The sequence below is a fragment of the Strongylocentrotus purpuratus genome, unplaced genomic scaffold (assembly GCF_000002235.5).
Source record: "Strongylocentrotus purpuratus isolate Spur 01 unplaced genomic scaffold, Spur_5.0 spur5_contig_860, whole genome shotgun sequence".
Classification (NCBI taxonomy): domain Eukaryota; kingdom Metazoa; phylum Echinodermata; class Echinoidea; order Camarodonta; family Strongylocentrotidae; genus Strongylocentrotus; species Strongylocentrotus purpuratus.
In genome coordinates this window covers 258002-278110 of record NW_022145569.1, presented here as the reverse complement: position 1 = coordinate 278110, position 20109 = coordinate 258002, and the positions used below count along the sequence as shown (strand labels likewise).

Below are 20109 nucleotides of genomic sequence, written 5' to 3'. Positions count from 1 at the left end.
ATTTCCAAAAAGGAGGAAGATTAAATGGGGCCCGGGGGCAATGCCCCTGGCCTGGCAGGGGCAGACAACTTTAGAATATATGTACGTAAAAGGATACGTTTTCCTTGCTTTAATTCAAAACTTGAGAAATATTTGTTACCCCATCTTGCTTAAAGGGACTCTATAACATTGTTCAGATGAGAGAAAAATGCTGTTAAGGTAGTACTGTGGTCAATGCTAGATATACAATTAATGATAATCTGAAAGTTTAAGTTTTTTTTCCCCGTCTTGAAATCGGCGGAGGATTCTCATCCCTGATACAGGTGAACATGTACACATCATGAGTTAATTTCCCAAGTTTGACATGAATCCATACAATGAATGCACTCACTGCAAGGTATCAGGTGATTAAAAAGGTATCAGGTGATTAAAAAGGTATCAGGTGATTAAAAAGAACACTGAAATCACACAAGATAGATGGAGATGGAGATGAATTGTGAAACTGCATTACACAACCTACCAGGGAGTCGGATGTTTCCTTTCACTGGAGGAAAGCAGGAAGAAATTACTTAGATTTGTTTTACTGTATCCTTACCGGTATGACTCATAATAGCTAGAATAATTCCTGGGGAGTGTTACACAAAGACTAAGATCGACTTTAAGTTGGACTTAACTATTACAGGCTGTTCATGCCACTGTTTGCTCTCACCATTATGATCTTTAGATAATATTTTTTCCTATAATAATGAACTATCAAAGAATGTAAATTCTGTAGATTTGTGACCATGATTTGTACGTCTCTTGAGAGATCAGTGCCAGTAAACGGTGAGAGAAAACAGTGGCATGAACAGCCTGTCATAGTTAAGTCCAACTTAAAGTTGATCTCAGTCTTTGTGATACACTCCCCTGGACAGATATAAGAAGATAGAGACATATCATGGCACATCTAAAACATGATATACATTTGGCTAAACCAGTTTGAGATCTAAATCTCCATTTTTTCCCCCATCAAATTGCATTTCATCATTCAAATTTGGAGATTTGTGAACCAGTGTATTGTTTATCTTATCACAAAGGTGCATGCACAGGTAAGTGAATCAACCTAGATTATCCATTGCTCACAGAGGGGAGGAAAATAATTAAACATTACATAATGGAACTTTTAAACAACCAAAGGTTAAAATTTGCAATGGAAACAGGACTCCCTGATAGTTCCAACCATAACGCGCATCACCTTACGGAAGTAACAAATTCAAGAATCAAATTCAAGAGAAATATCTCCAAAAAAAAATTGCTGACAGGAATGTTGTGTTCACACAAGCATTAACTCTGGGAATCACACTTCCTGAAATTTTCTACCAATGTGATTGCACCTGTAGAGCACTTGCTCCTCATAACTAGGCCTAAAAAAAAGAAAGATGTTGCATTGACCTTTAGGTGCCAAAACATTGGTCGGTCGGTCGGAATTTTTTTTTAAAAACTTTTTTTCTTCCCCCTCTTTGGGCTGTTATTTCTCAGTTTTGAATGCTTTAATACAAAAAAAAAGTCGACCGTGGATTTCTAGATTTTTGGGTCGATCGCAAAGGGCAATACAACATCTTTTTTTTTTACGCCCTAAGATGATAACTTACTAGTCTTGAGCTTGACACGGCTAGACTCCCTCCATGCTGACCCTTTGTATCCCTAGTGATGGTGCTATTGCGTATGCCAGCTGAGAATGACCTGGTGCGCTGGTGATGACCAGATGATGGACGTTGCTGACCAATGCCTGATGACTGGTACTGGTTCTCATTGCCATTGTACTGACCCTGTACAGAACAAGTCATGACGATAGTAATACAATTATGTTTTTACACAGAGCATAACACATTATTTTAACGGTTTTCATTTCATTAATTGGGTCTACATTTTACAAGCTATAATCTTCTCAGTATAAAACCCCTCCACATTTTTCCATTACTTTGCTGTTCTTGTTCTCAATCTTTTCATTATTCTCTGTATTCTTCCTCTCAAATCAACGTAAATATTTGTCATAAACTTGAAAACTTAAATAAGTCTATCATTGAGTAATACTCACTGCAGCAATGTTCTCTACACTATTTTGTCTCTGTAAGTTTTGTCTGACTGAGTTTTTCCTCTGCATGGCCACAGGAGGTGGGTCTGCCGTTGACCTCCCGAAGGCTACACCTGCAAATCACAAAAATATACCTGGTTATAATCATGAGCATCAACTGATGAGCTAAGTATACGCATGTAAGTGTGCGCTTGTAAAAATGATGCCTGGCTGGAATGCTCCCCAGGGAGTGGAGAATGTGCATACATTGTGTGCAGGTAAACCTGAATCCGATGACCAGGGTAATGATATATATCTGTAAAACGCTTTGAGAGGGCCTAAAAAGCGCTATATGAGAACGAAATATTATTATTATAATACATGTACCGTTCACAAAATTTACCTTTGATGGTAAAGCTCACTTTGTTACGACACATCAAATATAATAGATAATGAAATAAAGCATGATTACAATGGCATATTCAATATAGCATTATGTTGTGAGGTGGGGAATGAAAAAGAAAATTTAATCCCTTAACCACCCCCCAGCAATATTCATGCTCCTACCACCCATCCTCTCCAGCGCTATAGTTCTCCCTAAAAATATATAATAAGAAAGATAACCAACCGTCTTTTTCAGGACTACACACACTCAAGAAAGAAAGATTACCCAGAGTCCTTTTCAGGACTCCCCAAAACTCCAAGCCTACTGTATAATATTCATGGTGTTTCACCTGCATGCAACACGGGGGCACTGGAGGTATGGTGTAGGCGCTTGTTGGGGGTGTGGCCGTTCCCCGAGGCGGAGCTCAAGGGGGGTCTATGTTTCCTTGCCTCGGCTACATCACAGCAAGCCAACATCAAGACAGCACATAGAGAGAGGCACAGTAAGCAATGGTATCAGCACAGCACAGAACACAGGTATACCAGACAATAAACATGCAAACAAAATAGAAATCAAAGAAATACACAATGAAACACACTATTATTAAGATATGTGAGGTTCTAAATCTTTTTTGCTGCTTAGAGGAACTTGCTGTAACACAACATTGATATCTACAACACAAAGGTGTGCAAATCTATCTAAAAAAGACCCTGGGAATTCATACTATTTATAATACAGTGAGGCATCTACCTTCACACATTCAAATAGAAGCTGTACGTGCTTTACTTAATTAATGCCATTTATTTAACACAAGGTACTTTGTTTTTTGATACGCAGTTAGAAGCGATCTTGATGCCCACACTTTTTACCAATCAGAGGCCTAGATTCTTGACCTGCAGTACATGATGAACTTGACAGAAAAATTATAGATAATTGTATCCAATACCATATACGTCCAAATGTGTTGAATTTCAGTTAACAGCCACAAGTCAAGTGCACTTACTTGCATAGCTGCCCAGCAACCCTCCAAAGGAAAAATTTGGAATCTCTCAAGGCAAAATAGAAACAATGTATTTTATACAGAAGATTGCAAGGGGAAGAGGACTCCAGAGCTTATATCATGACCGTGCGGGCAAAAAAATAGGAATTACATGTACTATTCTACAAATGGTGGTTCAAATTCCAGCAAGATACTCACATTTTAATGCAAAATAATCCAACACATACAGTACCAAAACCCATATATCCTTGCAAAACTAATCACCACCGAGACATGTGACAGAAGTGCTTAAAAATAACTACCAGTGCAAAATGAATGAAACAAGGATAGTATGATTTTCTTTTCTGTATATCATCACATACATATCAGGGTGTACATGTAGAGGACATTGCAACTAACTACTGCTATACCCCAGACCTGCCAACCTCTGGAGTTCAAAAACTGTATTCTTTAATCCCAAAAGTTGTATTTTACTGACAAAAGTTGTATTCTTAAAAATAAACGCGGACTGTTACGCGGATCAATGCCTCTTACAGTTCCTACATACAGGAAGAATTTTTTTAAGGATCATTGGTTGAATATGCATGATTTTGTCACGACCGGTGTGTTCGATGAACCAATGAACATCCCCAAATTGCCGATGTGAGATGCTTGTAGGATACTTTACAGGACAGAATGGGCAGTTTGCCATTGAAAATATGGCACACACACAAATTAAAATTTTAAAAATTGGAAAATAGTATTTTATTGAGGAAAATCGTACTGTCGTATTTGCTTTTAAAAATCGTACGAAATACTACTAAATCGTACTGGTTGGCAGGTCTGATACCCTTACAACATTGCCTCTTGTCAATCCTTTAAAATTATAAAATTTATCTATCAAGTTTTTCTCTTTGAAGCAGTATAACCTGCTTTGTCTGAATGAGATTACATGCAACCAAAATTAGAGTCTAACATACCCGCGTAATTTGTGTATGTTGTTGACGTTGGTGCTTGAGGTGCTGCTGCAGCTCCTCCAGGCCCGACAGCAGCAGCTGGTCTCTGTCGACTAGTGCCTCTGCTGCTGGCAGCCTGGTTAGACCTGGCTGAGGCTGTAGAGCCGTTGACCATAGGACTACCCTGCTCTGAGGGTGGGGTAGAGGATTGGCTCCCTCTCCTCTGGGCTTGCTGGGCTTCCCTCAGCTGCTGACGGTGTCGGGCTTTCTTCTCTTTCATCATCTGGGCAGAAATGAAGAGAGGAAGTTAATCCATACATGCATGAGAACAGAGCGGGAATAATGGGAAAGAGAAAAAAAGGATAGTAATGTACATAATACTTCATGGGGGGGGGGGGGGGGGGGTTCATGGAGACCCCCACCCCCTTTGTTTTCAAAGCCTCTTCAATTACATAGTATTTTTAGAGGTAAATATGTAAAAGAAGCACATAAATTATAAATGTCAGAATCAGTGATTTTCAACAGATTTGAAAATGGAATCTTGGTATTTATTTTTACGTAATTTTGGAAATGAGAGCAAAATTTCGCATAGAATGGTCTTTAACGTGGCGGAAATCTTTGAGGGGTGGTCATGATGCCCCCACCCCACCCCCCTGATTTCAAAGGCTCTTCAATAACATAGTATTTTTAGAGGTAAATATTTAAAAGAAGCACTTGAGGAAATAAGAGAGCACAGTCTTCTGTTCGTGTACTACCATGTGAAAGGTTATGATAAATACTCCCATACTCTGCTTACCTCATATAGTTTTGATCTGTATTCATTAACAGAGAGCTGCACATGCTTTGCTTACCTCATATAGTTTTGACCTGTATTCATTAACAGAGAGCTGCACATGCTTTGCTTACCTCATATAGTTTTGACCTGTATTTCTTTACAGAGAGCTGCACATGCTTTGCTTACCTCATATAGTTTTGACCTATATTCATTAACAGAGAGCTGCACATCATCATCTAAGGGTGGGACTACATCATAGTCTAGAAATATCTCTCCAGGTTTGTTTCGAAATCTGAAGCATTAAAAGAGGATATGAAAGACCTTATGAAAAGTGAATCTGAAGAAGCAACATCTATGACCTATCCTAAGGCAGGCTCACATGAAACAAATTTCATCTTTACAGGTTTATCATAAGTTTCCTAATAAATGGGATTTAATTTCGCTTGCTCCACAGAGCATTAGGAACCACAGCAATATAACACTGAGTTCCAACAGTAAATCTTTTTATTCAGATGGTCAACTCTCAGCCACTACTTAACATATTCAATTGGTTTTCGACATTCAGACATTATTTTTGATGCTCTTTCAGAAAAATGAAGAAAATTGAGAAATTCCCAAAATAGATATTTGATGATGTCACACTTAACCACTATATACATACCTTGCTACATATGGATGTGACAGAGCTTGTTTGGCAGTGAGTCTCTTGTCTGGGTTGAAATGTAACAGTTTTCTGACCAAGTCTATTGCATCAGCTGGGGCCCCCGGTAGTACTTCCTCAATTGATTGTCTATGCCTGGTGAACAAGAACAAAAAGAATGAAGAAAATGTTCAATTCAGTAAGCAACAAAAAAGAGAGATTGAAACTTGATATATTAATTAATTTATTCATTCATTTCAGTTTATTGAATCAAAATTCTTTGTTAAAACAGTCGGGAGACTGATACAAACAAAGATTACAAACTTGAAATGTTCAAAGATATAAAGAAAACTTACAAATACATCAATATGAAAAAGAATCAAAAATTAGTTCAAGGAAAGAATAACAATAATAGGCCTCATGTATATTGTTCTACTTGCAACGAACGGAAAAAGCAAGGAATGTGATGTTTCATTTCTGATTTTAGATTAATTCTAGAGTACACAGATAGGAACTAAAAACTGAACCAAACTTGTGACTCTATCTAAGAGTTCAATTCAATGAAACCTGTCTTATAGGCTTATAAAAAACTGTGTATACACAGCTGTCTATACAGTGCATACAGTACAAATCAATACATCAACAGTGCAACACTACAATATGTTTTTATTTTTCAATATTGACATCATTTATTCAGTTTTGAATTGAAGAAGATGTATACATAGAGTATACTGTGATCATGTATTTGAAAAGCAGACACATATTACAAACAGAACTGGGACCGGATTCACAAAGCCTTTTTACAATTAAAAATGACAAAAATCAGTGACAAATCTGCTGATAACCAATTAGAAGCAAGGATTTCATTAGCTTATAACAAAAACTGTCATTTGTCACTGATGACAAGTTTTGTGAAACAGGTACCTGAAATACCAGCACAAGCTTGCCGCCTTACAAATCATCTGCATTCTTACCTGAGTTTTGACATGTCTACAAACGTAGCTCCATAGTCCGACTGGATAGCCTCAATGTCTTTCTTGGTGGGCGGGTCAATGATGGCCATAATTCTCTCCAGCTGGTTGAATGTGGATGAACCAGGAAACATGGGCTTCCCTTTGAGAAGCTCTCCAATGATGCAGCCTACACTCCACATGTCTACTCCCTTGGTATATCTGCAACAACAAAAATATGCATACCACAGAAATTTATTCAGTTTTTTCTTCTTCAACAATAACAACATCAACAACAGCGACAGCAATATAAACAACAATAATAACAACAACAAAATCGAAACTTATACAAGACAAAATACATGAAGGCAAACTGTGTATTGTTTCACAAACCATCATACATTGACATGCAAGAACAAGTTCGTGGACATCCCATTGAAACGTGTGTTTCACAATTAACATGCATTTCAATGGGATGTCGGCAAACTTGTGCTAATGATGGTTTTGTGAAAAGCTGCTTGTGTTTCAGAGAAAGAGAATGGAGCACAGAGTGGTAGACACAGAGACACTGTTAAGAAATACATGAGGAAAGAAAGATATAAGGGAAGAGATGAATGTATTAGGGACAGATAAATATGTACAGTGAAACCTGATCTAGAGACCACCTGTATAGAAAGACCATCTGTCTATAAAGACCTCAATTTCTCGTTCCCATGAAAATTATTTCTCATTGAAACCCTTACTAAAGGAACCTGTACATTAAAATCACCTGCCTATAAAGACCACTTTCCTTGTCTCCCTTGAGTGGTCTCTATATACAGGTTTCACTGTATATATCCATTAGATGGGCAGAAAGAGACAGGGAAATGAAGAAGAATAGAGAGATGGAACTAATCAGTGATTAAAGCCTGTCTGCACTAGTTTGGCCAGGGGGATTAGACCTCCCTGCAAGGTCACTGACAGGTGGTTATCTCATCAAATCAGCTCTCAATTCACATAAGAAAAAGTGGATCATGGGGGACCAACAGGCACTGATAAGGCATCATTTGCTATATAGAGGGCGCAAGTAGCTATATGTACTGCAGTGGGGCTTTAAGTATCATTCCAAACCATCACCTTTTAGAAGCTAGAAGGATCTCTGGTGCTCTGTACCATCTTGTTGCCACATACTCTGTCAGGGCAGGATTGTCTTCGCTCAGAACAGCATCAATTTGGGTTATTGAACGGGCGAGACCAAAGTCAGCAACCTTCACAAAGCACTCTGTGTCTAGCAGGATGTTTGATGGCTGAAGAGGAAAGAAGAATACAGAGAAAATTTGTTTCTAATGCTGGCATTCAATATTCAAAAGTCACATGAATATTCTCAACCAATTCTGCAAAAACCGACTTGCGCCAAAGTTGCGTATGTGATGTTTGCATAAAACAATTGGGATTTGGGTATTAATTCGGTCATTGCAGATCCAAATAACATCCTTAACAAAATTAATCATGCCACACGTATCAAATATGAACGAACTAGGGTGCGTGTGTGTGTGTTTGTGTTTGTGACTTTGCTTCTGCAAAAAGCATATATATGCAATGCATCTCATTTGATACATTCATTCAATTCAGTCTCTCACTTTAATCCCAACATATCACATACTGTAGGCATCACTTTGGCGCAAGTCGATTTTTGCACTCTTGCAAACAATGCCTCCTGTTCATCCAAGCGTGAACCCATACCACACAAAAATGATACCACTTGATTTGGGATAAAACGCTCTTTCATAAGATGTATCATAATTTACTGTTCATAGATGATTCTTAAAATAATTAGCAATTTTCTAGGTGTAAATTTTTTTTTGGCTCACACAGTATTTCCTCTAAAATCTAATAATCAAACTCATATCCTGCAAAGTCTTTATTTTCATTTTAAAGAAAAGACGTTTTTGCCAAGTGCTGCAAACATTTGTTAAACAAAACTACACAAATTTATGAACAAATTTTGGTTAAATGATGCATTCATTCGGCCAGGAAATTCTGCAGTTTGATTAACATACCATCGATGTTGAAATTTTGTATTACCGGTTTAAAAAAAAATTAAAAATTCTAACAAGTACTTCCAAGGTAAATGTGGTGTATGGAATACTGAATACATGACACAAAAACAATTTTACAGATTCTACTCAGTAGTTACCTTTTGATCTCTGTGTATGACATTTCCAGAATGCATATACATGGTAGCATTAATAAGCTGATACATGATATAACGTTTGTGAATGTCCTTTAAGATTCCTCCTTTCTTGATTACCGCATGGAGATCGGTGTCTGTAAATGATAAGAAAAAATAGACAACATACTTCAATAATAATAATAAAGATGGTGCTTATAAAGCACTTTCCACCAAAGTCTCTAAGCGCTATAACAAAAAATATGACAGTGCCAAGTACTCAATCCTAAAGAAGTGTATCCCCCCCCCCCCCCAACTCTCTTTTCTCTCTCTCTGGAGATACGCTTACACAATAATGTACAATAACCACTTACCACCTCATAAACAAGTTGCACTTCATACATGTATGTGATGAACATTTCAACGACTATTAATACAGGTTGGAGCAATACACTTGCATAGAATGACACTAAGCAAACAATCAGCTGCAGTACCCTGTAATTAACAGGGGTGATAGTGAGCACTAAAAAAAAAAAAGGTTTTTCGTTTTCATCTCAACCACGCCCCCCTTGAGTTAAAAAAAGAGAAGAGGATTCGCGGGAAAAAAAATGGCATCTAACAACATTCCCCCCTTTCGAGTAAGAAAATTGTGAAAAAAATCGGGCAAAATAGGGAAGATTAGAGAAAATAACAGGGAAGTCGGTAAAATCAGGATAAAAGAGGGAAGACAAAAAAAATCGGGAAAATCAAAAATATCAGGAAACTGATTTAAATCTGGTTTTTATCAGGCCTAAGTTAATCACTGTCTGCCTGTAATTAATCATGGTCTGCCTCTAGACTCCCCCCCCCCCCGAACAGTTTTTATGTAAATGTACAACTTGATCAAACTCACCCATGTACTCAAATACGAGGTAGATGTCTTTATCGTTCTCTGCTCTCATCACATTCAGTAACTTGACTATATTCTTATGGTCACTGAATTCCTGAAGACAGAAATAAAACAGACACAAAAAGAGCTATGAAACTTTTTTTCAATTAATTAAACAAAAACAAAAAATATATACCGGTATATATATTATATATCTTTTTTAAATGACAAGGATTTTGACCGCCAAAGGATGTAAAAATGTCCCGAAGCATACTGCACTGTGGGAAAATATTAGTCCTTTGAGGTAAAAAAATTATATATTCCACAACCTACCATTCATTATCTATTATATCAGATAGCTTTGATTACACTTTGTCACATAAACATAAGGGTAAATTCAATCAGATGCATTTTTTTTCTTCTCAAACCACCCAGCCTTCCACATCAAATGCGCGCTGCTAAAACAATGCAAATGATGGGTATATGTGCCAGTGCGCGCAGGGTTGCTTGGATATGGTATCAAGCAGAACTATACTTATTATGATCCTCACAATCAATATCACGTGATGAGCTGTGAACCGATCACACCTTTGTACCTCAAAGAGCTTTCTAATATATCTATATTCAAATTATTCATATCATTAACCATTTCCTTGATACTTTTGGTGATTTGCAAGTCATTTGGACTTGAAAATACATGTTTGTTTAAAAATTTCCATGACTCATCCAGTTTATTATTGACCGCAGAACCCCTGTATAAATAATTCCTAACTTTGGTTGTAACATGTACTCTAAGCTGACAAATTTGGGAAATGAATACTACCATACTTAACTGTAAGCCTGAAAATTGAAAAAGCAATGAATGCACCTGTAGATATTGTGAATATCTTACATTTAAAAGAGGCAAAATCATAGTCATGTAGCATATCACCTCAAAGGAAATTATTGTATATTTAATATCTAACAATGTGATTTCATACATTCATGATAAATGACTTACTTGTAAGAACATGATTTCTCGAAATGTCCTCTGTAGAAAAAATGGGAGAGAATGAGCAGGAGAAGAGAGGAGATTGAGAGGGGGAGGGAGGGGGGAGAGAGAGAGAGAGAGAGAGAGAGAGAAGGATTTAAACATCTTAGAAAATCATTCAAATAATATGGAAAAAAATGAAATCAAAGTTACTACACAGCCTATATGTAGTTCTTTACTTTTAAACAAACCATAAAACTTTATTTATAACCTTTTATAGGATAATTATTTCATGTAAATTTACATAATTAAAGGCTAAATATTCAAATTTCTATTAAATTTCATCAACCAGAACTCCACGCTTAAACATCGCCCAAACTGAGGTGTACTGGACCTTTGTTATTGTATTATAGAGCCCTGGGGCCCGTTACTCAAACTCATCATACAGATTACAGTGTAAGTCTAAGTTTGTGGATATCAAAGTACGACAATACTCTTTTAGAGGGATGTACTACATTGGAAGAAGAAGATCCCATAGGAACGTGTGTTGATTCAATAACACACGTTTTTAATGGGATGTCCATGAACTTAGAATTTTTACGGTTTTGAGTAACAACTAACTAGGCCCCTGTATCTTTAAAAAAATAAAAAATCTGAACAGCATGTGTAAGTTTGTCCTTAAATTCTAGGAAGACAGTCTACATGTACACAATGATTTGAACCTCCTGCTATTCATGTGCTTCTTACCTGTGCATCTGTCTGATTTCTGAAGGCATCAAAAATCTTTTTCAAGGCAACAACTTCCCTCGTTCTCCTATCGATGGCCTTCCATACAATGCCATATGCCTGTGAAGGAAAGAACAAGGAAGAAAGGTTAATTCTTCTCATTTTGCCTCTTAGGTTCAGAGATAGTATATTAAATTTTTAAAACATGAAGATTCTTGGAGACATTTCTAAAAAAAAAGGTCACAAGTGTTACGATATACGATATCCGATATATCCGGTATCCGTCGTAGTTCAATAAACATGTTCACCATCATCACAAACCTGACTGCCGACTCGTCTATTATCATGAGTATCTATTAAATCTAAGACCCTCGAACTCATCATGGTGGCAGCTGCTGGGATCTTCGAAATCAAGTTTGATTTTTGAAGACACAATTGATCCAGTTCACGACAGTTGGGAAGTATAATTAGCAAAATTATCGTCGATTAGCGATTTGTCACGTCGCACTTTTTCGTATGCATTGTACGTGCACCGTACATATATACAGCACAGTGTACCGAGACACTGATGCTACTGCATAATCCCGATGAACTCGTACGTGAATGGTGATGTGTGTATGAGCATATAAAGGTTCATAAAGCCTGCTCAGAATAGCCTAATCAAGTTATAACTGTGCTCAATCACTGACACAGGGGTCTGCATAATAACTAAACTAGTAAAGTTTAAATCTAAAATTAAACTAAATCAGAGGTGTGAACATTAAACCTGTTTTCAGATAATATTAACAATAATATCTGGTGTGTGAGGAATTGTCACTGTCAGACATTGAGTGAGAGTGACCAACATTTTCATTGCATGAGACACTTAATGACATCCACACAGGTGCGAGAGTGTACACAGGTATACGTGTACGAACCTTATCAACACCAGCCGGTTAGGACCTGTTCACACTAAGATAAACACAAAGATTTACACTCATTCATATAATCTGTCGTAACCAATACGCACACGAGAACATAATACAATGAGTAATAAGTATCCAGAGATGAAATGGGAGGTACCAGACCTACCCGAAGAATTCAAGCTATTCAAGCAGAGAATGGAGCTTGTGTTGGCAGATCAAGAAATAACTGAAAACAAAAAAAAGGCTATAAAAATAAAAATCGCTGTAGGCAACGAAGGTTTGCGCCGCATCAATGCGTCTGGGCTATCAGAGGCCGACCAAGAAAAACCACAAGAACTGTGGAAATTATTTGAGAAACAAATAAAGGTAAACATTAATTTTCGGGTCCATCGTCTCGAGCTGATGCGATATCGGCAGAGACAAGATGAGAGCATTGACGCATTCGTTACTCGATGTAGAGACAAAGCCAAAACATGCAATTTTGAGGAATCTGAACTTGCCGAGCGGATAATGGAGGTAGTCATCACCTCAACACCAAGTCTAGAATTCCAGAAATTCCTATTGGACCAGCCTAAAGGATATCAAATCGATGCAATTCTAGTAGAGGGCCGAAAATACGAGGCAGTTGCGGCGAGCAGAAAATGCCTAGAAACGCTTGAGCCGGCTAAAGAAAGCATAGATTCATTCAAGCGGAACCAGGGACGAAAGACGTGTGGAAACTGTGGACGTATCCACAAACCTCGTCAGTGCCCTGCGTACCACGATGTGTGTCGTGCCTGTGACACAAAGGGCCATTGGGCCAAGTTCTGTAGAAAGGCTAAGAACGATCGTAGTCGAAAACCAGATCGTAGATCAGATGACCATAAATCTGATGACCGTAAACCGAAACACGGTAACCAATCACGATCAAAATCAAAGGGTCGAAAGTATAAACCGATAAGTGAAATGGACACTGAACATGATACTAGCACAGATCATGAACATCAACAATCAGCAGGTCCATCAAACTTCGAACATTTTGACACCATACACACGATCGGAACACACACAGTGATCAACTCAAAGGGTACAGTAGCTTTTGCAAACATTGACATCATATGCCCACAGAAATCAGGTCAGCATTACCTATATCTGAAGATAGACTCTGGGGCAAGCGCTAATACTATCACAGTACGCACAGCCAAACAAATATATGGTGACAAGTGGAGGCAAGTAGTGAAACGTACACCAGTAAAGCTAGTAGCATATGGCGAAATATCAATACCATGCGTTGGTACACTAGACATAAAGTGTAGATACAAGAGTCCAGAATGGTATACACATACATTCTACGTAGCAGACGTGAATGGACCAGCTATCTTAGGGTTGTTAGGTTGCACAGATCTCGGGATTATCACAATCCACACAATGCACAAGGACACACCTACACATACATGTACACCTATCACAAGTGTTAGTGACCTCAAACAAACATACATGTACCCAGATCAGTTTGATGCCATAGGAAGCTTTAGCGGGAAAGCAATGCTGCATCTGAAAGATGATGCAGAGCCAACCATAGATGCACCTAGAAAGTGCAGTGTCCATCTGAAGGACAAGATCAAAGCCGAACTAGATAACATGGAGAAGCAAGGAGTCATCAGAAAGATAGAAAACCACACAGATTGGTGTAGCTCGATGACCACCGTTGTGAAGAAAGATGGATCCATACGGATATGTCTTGACCCCAGAAGGTTGAACGATGCCTTGAAAAGGTGTCCACACAAAATTCCAACCTTGGAAGAAATCCAACCAATCTTCGCAGGAGCTCAATTCTTCTCCAAGCTAGACGCAAAAGCTGGATACTGGTCAGTACACCTAGCAGAGGAATGCCAAGACCTGACCACCTTCAGAACACCATTTGGAAGATATTGTTTCCAAAGATTACCCTTCGGCTTATGCACAAGCCAAGACATCTTCCAGCAACACATGGATAGGATCGTCCAGAATGTGCCTGGCTGCGTATGTATCGCAGACGACATTGCCATTGTCGGGAAAACAGAGGAGGAACACGACAAGAATCTCCACTTACTCATGGAGACAGCGAAACAGGAAGGACTCGTGTTCAACAGCTCCAAGTGTACTATCAAGAAGGAAGCTATCAGCTACTTTGGATCCATGTACACAAGATCTGGAATCTTCCCAGATCCAAGCAAGGTTGAAGCTATCAACACAATGCCTTCACCCAAGGACAAGGAAGATGTTCAGAGATGCCTAGGATTATTCACATACCTAGCACCATACATTCCTAATCTATCAGAGAAGTCAGCACCACTTCGTGAACTCCTTCACAAGGAAATTCCATTCGTCTGGGACGAGGATCACGAACATGCCTTAAACAGCCTGAAAAGCGCAGTCTCATCGGGTGCATGCCTGCAGTTCTTTGACCCAAAGAAAGAGACAACCGTTGAGGTAGATGCATCAATGAAAGGGCTGGGAGCATGCCTGCTCCAAGATGGCAAACCCGTAGCTTTTGCATCCAAAAGTCTCTCCAATGCACAGTCCAACTACTCGAACATAGAGAGGGAAACCTTAGCCCTAGTGTTTGGTATCGTCCGATTCCATACATACCTATTCGGGAAGGAATTCACTGTGATAACAGATCACAGGCCTTTGGAGACAATTTGGAAGAAACCTCTAAGAAGCGCACCACCTCGTCTACAGAGACTATTGATCAAGGTACAAGGATACAGATGCCAAGTCAAGTACCGACCTGGGAAAGAAATGATTCTTTCAGATACCTTGAGCCGTCTTCCTAACCCCAAGGAAGCACGCGATGTTCCACTAGACATCAGAGTGGAATCAATCTGCTCCGAAGTAGAAGACACTCATCAAATCGACTTGATCTTCTTCGGACAACACAAGAGAACAGAACTCCAGAGGGAAACATCCAATGACCCTGTTCTTAGGTCATTGTGGCAGACAGTCACTCAGGGTTGGCCCGAAACTCTTCAGGAGCTGCCGACATCCCTAAGGGAATTCTGGTCTTACAGAGATGAGATTGGAGTATCTCAAGGAGTACTCTTCAAAGGAAGCAGAGTCATCATACCGAAGACACTTCGAGAAGATATCCTCAGACAACTTCATCTTGGACACATGGGAATCGAGAGCACGAGACGACTAGCTCGTGAGACAGTGTTCTGGCCACACATCAACAAGGACATTGAACAGATCGTAAAGCAATGTGCTGCATGCCAGGAACACCAGGCAAGGCAACAGAAAGAGCCGTTGCTTCCCCATGATGTACCTTCAGCACCTTGGACTAGACTAGGAACAGATTTGTTCATGCTAAACAGACAAGACTATTTACTCGTCACTGACTATTACTCCAAGTATCCGATAGTCTACAAGCTGACTGACACATCAAGTGCTGCAGTAGCCAACGTGATGAGTGGAATCTTCAGTCTATTTGGTCCACCAGAGGAGATCGTATCCGACAACGGTCCACAATTTGTCGGGAAGCACTTCAAGGACATGTGCCGGAAGTGGTCGATCACCCATACAACCTCTTCACCTCACTATCCAAGATCCAACGGACTAGCTGAGAGAATGGTTCGTACCGTCAAGAATCTGTTGAAAAAGTGTTCACAGACTGGCCAAGACAGTCAACTGGCTATGTCACACCTAAGAGCAACACCCGTTGACAGTCACATGAGATCACCTGCAGAGATGTTGTTTGGAAGACCCATCAGAACAACACTGCCAAGTCATTATCTTTCAAGAGAATCTACCACCACTGATCATCTCTTGAATCGACAGAGTAAGATGAAAGAAACGCACGATCGACATGCGGGTCCAGATCTTCCACCACTCCACGTAGGACAACCAGTCAGAGTCCTACATCCCAAAGATCATACTTGGATACCAGCCAAAGTATCCAAAGTCTGCGACGAGCCTAGGTCGTATGAAGTATCAACACCTAACGGAGGAATCCTGAGACGAAACCGATCTCACCTGAGGGAGATTCCATCGTCAACCAACCCTACTCCAAAGCGTGTTAGGTTCGACGAAGACTACACTTCATCTACTCAAGCAGAAACACCACAACAGAATGGCAACAACCATCAGCCAACACCAGAAACTCAGAACATTCAAGCTAAAGGACCAACATCAAACTCGCAAACCACAACAAGATATGGACGCAACATCCGTACACCAGCGAGATACATGTTTGAAGATTGAAACTGAACTCTTAAATTTCTTCAAAGAAGAGAGAAGATAAAGAAGAACACAGAAGACGCTTAGTTTAATGTAGTCTAAGAAGTTTATTGTTCATATGTATGTATAATCATTGTACAGTATTTTTGGTATGACAAGCATAATGTTTATAAGTCTAAACAGATGCTAGCCCAAACATGTTTCGTTTGGAAATCCATTTTATAAAGGGATCGAGTTATATCAAAACTATGTTCAATCTTGCAGATCAACTGTGAAGTTGAAAGTAGAACGATATAATTATTTATACAGTAAATACTCATTCGTTAATACAATACAAAAGAAACGTATTGAAAACAAATCAAGATTTTATGTTATATTAGGGTGTCTGATCGCGCACCCGATGTTGTGTGCTAAAATTCTTCCCATAGAGATTACACGCATCCCTATGCAGCCTACGTGCATTGCGCGACCATGCAAAAAAAGTCAATTTTTTTTTTTTCAAATCGAGATTCAAACCTTTATCTGTTGTGATCCTGAAGGTGATAATCAATGAATGGACAGCTGTCAACGTAGCTTTTTGGGTGCAACAAATTCAAGATTCAAGATTCAAGAATGAGGTGTCATATGAAAGAGCAGGTGAATTCCAATATTTCCAAAGGGGCGTAGCCCCCGAAATTTTAAAAATATCTTGGTCAAAACAGCAATTTAAACATTGTGTCCTGGCTAACTCTGAGGTTTGTCACTTTTGAGATATGACGCCCCGATCGATAAGTAGTCCAGTCCTAAGGAACAATTCTATGTGATTATATTTTCGCTAGCCCCCAGGGATCACAACTGATAACAGTTTAAAAATACCCTTCTCGCTATTTGGTGGATCAGCTAATTAGGGGGCGTGCGCTCCGCTCAGTCCAAACCATGGTTACATCGCGTAACATCTCCGCGCACGAACGAAACCCCACATTATAGTGACTGAAATTATGGTTGGCAATTCCCTCGATAAACCCGGAAGTGAATACACGTTATAGTCAATGGCAATATCGCGGAGACATCTCCGCGATATTGCCATTGACTATAACGTGCATTCACTTCCGGGTTTATTGTGCGACGAACGCCAACCATACTAGTCAATGGCACATGTCGCGGAGACAGCGTAGCTCAAGCTGCAAGTCGCGGATTGGCTTAGCAGCATGCGTACGATATGCATACGCTTGCATATCGCGCGATACAGCTGTTTGGCTAAATTTAGCAAAACAACATCACTCTGCGTGGGCGTCTTTTTCGTCGATTTTGACCAAAATGATATGAATATACCAGCGTTTTGGAGGGGCTGTAACTTTTGATAGAAACATCGGTGAGACTTGAAATTTGAAATGTATTATTCTGATAACATTTTTTTATTCAAATATCAAACAAAAATGGTGAAAAACGATCCCAAATTGAAAATTGAAAAATCGTTCAGACACCCTAGTTATATAACCTGATTGGAAAAAGTTTATTAGGAAGCAAATAACCAAAACTTGCATACTACCAAAAGTATTGTTATCAAAGCAATATGTCATTAATCATCGATCAGTGATGTTCACTGATTCCCAATCTTTCCAGAGGAAGGGGGATGTTACGATATACGATATCCGATATATCCGGTATCCGTCGTAGTTCAATAAACATGTTCACCATCATCACAAACCTGACTGCCGACTCGTCTATTATCATGAGTAGAGTAAAGTAGCCCGTTTTCGGCCACTTAAGACAAAATCCTATTTTTAGGACTCTTTACTTCCTATTTATTATCATTTCTTGTTCAAATCATGAAGCAAATATTATTATTATTTACACAAAAAAAGAATCCCAGAAAAAAATCACGAATTGCCATGACAATATCCATTTCAATTTTCACTGTTTTGGAGCCCGTTATCGGCCGAGCGTTTCAGTTTACGGCCGCATGTACAAAGTCAATAGGAAGCGCTCGCGCGCGCCGTGCGTTTCCGCGCTGATGTACAGCACAAGCGGGCGGAGCAGGTATCCCACGCCGGAGCTCCCTGGTGCTCGCCTGGCCGAAGACGGGCACAGCGGTGATCGGAAGTTGGAATCTGAATTAGATAGAGATATCGTGTGTGCGTCGCGGTGTGCGGCTGCATTGATTTAATACATGCGATGACATACTTTTGAGCTTGCGACTAGCACAAAATCGGGCTTTAAATCTGAAAAATACTTGAAATAAAGCTCATTTTATGGTACCCATATTTCTTACAGACACGCGTAAGATACTCGATTTTTCAGATTTGGGTAGCGGGACCGGCGATTACATCGCTAAAATGTGATATTTTAGGATATATTTTCCATTGCAAATGTGGTTCTTCAGTGACACTGGCATGGTATGGTATGTGTGGGATATGTGTTATGCTATTATGCGATGTATTTTAGAGTGATTTTACCTTGTATCCAACCAATCGGCCGAAAACGGGAGCTGGCCGATTACGGGCTCCTTTACTCTATCTATTAAATCTAAGACCCTCGAACTCATCAACAAGTTGTCACACAATCCTTCAATGACTTGCGTGGGTGGGGGGCCGCAGGAACACAATTTTTTTTTTTAAACCATTAAACTTTCGTTATTTCGCTATTTGTTGACCTAGGGTGGTGATCTTGGTATTATTTTAGATGTATTTTTCATGCTCTTTCGATTGGTACTATTTTTAAGGAAATTCAATGAATCCTATTTTTTCGTTCACGTACCTACATAAAATAAGGTATCCATACGAAAAACACGCATCGGCAACTGAGGTCATTTTACGCCCGACCTAGCGGCCTAGTACTCTTTGATTGCCGCTAGACTACGGATTCCCCCACTCAAGCACCTGCAATACAACCACTCATAACATTTATAATAGTTCACTAGAACTTACTCCTTTTCCAAGGCGCTTCTTGATTTCATATTTGGCCATGACATGTTCTTCCACTTCTGAGGTCATGATGCTAAAAATCCCTCTACTTTCAGTGTATTAATCAAATATCCTTCCCATTTCTCGTGCAAAATTAGGCCAATTTGTACATAGCTAAAGCCGTATCACAAACTAACATGCCTCCGCTCAGCATAAATGAGTGCTCTAAATTCGGAATTGTAATTTTGTTTCAAGGTAGAATATGCTCTAGTTGGAGTGAAATATCTCTTTACATATGTTAGATTTAAATCATTTTGAATTTCATTGCTTTTTTTGCATTTCATTTGAAATTGTTTAATGAGTAGGATTTTTTTAAAGAACGTCAATAGTGAAACGGTTTCCGTTACATTGCACTGTGGGACGATTTGCTCCTGCTCCATGTAATTTGCGCATACTAAACTCTTCGATCGTATCCGGACGTCAGAGAATTGTTTAACGCAATACCTTGGCAACGCACCGCCTCCGTTTACGGGGGAAAAAACGAAAAAGATGAAGAAAATCTGTATAAAACCAGGGAAATGTGAGTTTCCCTCATACAACCATACAGCGCGATATTTACGATAAGAAGATCCACCACACAGGACATGATATGATGTAGCCTATCCAGGGGCGGATCCAGGGGGACGTGAGGGCGC

General features: G+C 39.3%; 1 protein-coding gene across 2 annotated transcripts; it reads right to left on the bottom strand.

The window, feature by feature from the left end:
* Positions 1-1571: 1571 nt before the first annotated feature.
* On the bottom strand, positions 1572-19632 carry LOC105437709 (extracellular signal-regulated kinase 2). Of its 2 annotated transcripts, XM_030998496.1 has the most exons (13): positions 19439-19632; positions 11452-11550; positions 10735-10764; positions 9759-9849; positions 8894-9024; positions 7834-8003; positions 6742-6939; positions 5789-5923; positions 5314-5419; positions 4377-4635; positions 2767-2871; positions 2057-2166; positions 1572-1787 (listed from the first exon to the last, which is right to left on the bottom strand). In XM_030998496.1, exons 1-13 carry the CDS (start codon positions 19502-19504, stop codon positions 1587-1589), a joined length of 1701 nt encoding a protein of 566 aa, XP_030854356.1. In that variant the 5' UTR covers positions 19505-19632; the 3' UTR covers positions 1572-1586. The 2 variants fall into 2 exon arrangements, with proteins under 2 accessions (XP_030854356.1, XP_030854361.1); XM_030998501.1 differs by lacking the exon at positions 2767-2871.
* Between the last annotated feature and the right edge of the window lie 477 nt (positions 19633-20109).

Bases quoted from the DNA above. Each gene is read 5' to 3' on its own strand.
- LOC105437709 (XM_030998496.1), bottom strand. From the start codon at position 19,504: ATGACCTCAGAAGTGGAAGAACATGTCATGGCCAAATATGAAATCAAG. The intron at 2,872-4,376 runs GTATGTTAGACT...GCTGTGATGTAG, and splicing joins AACATACACAAATTACGCGG to CCGAGGCAAGGAAACATAGA. The intron at 2,167-2,766 runs GTGAAACACCAT...TGTGATTTGCAG, and splicing joins TGCCCCCGTGTTGCATGCAG to GTGTAGCCTTCGGGAGGTCA.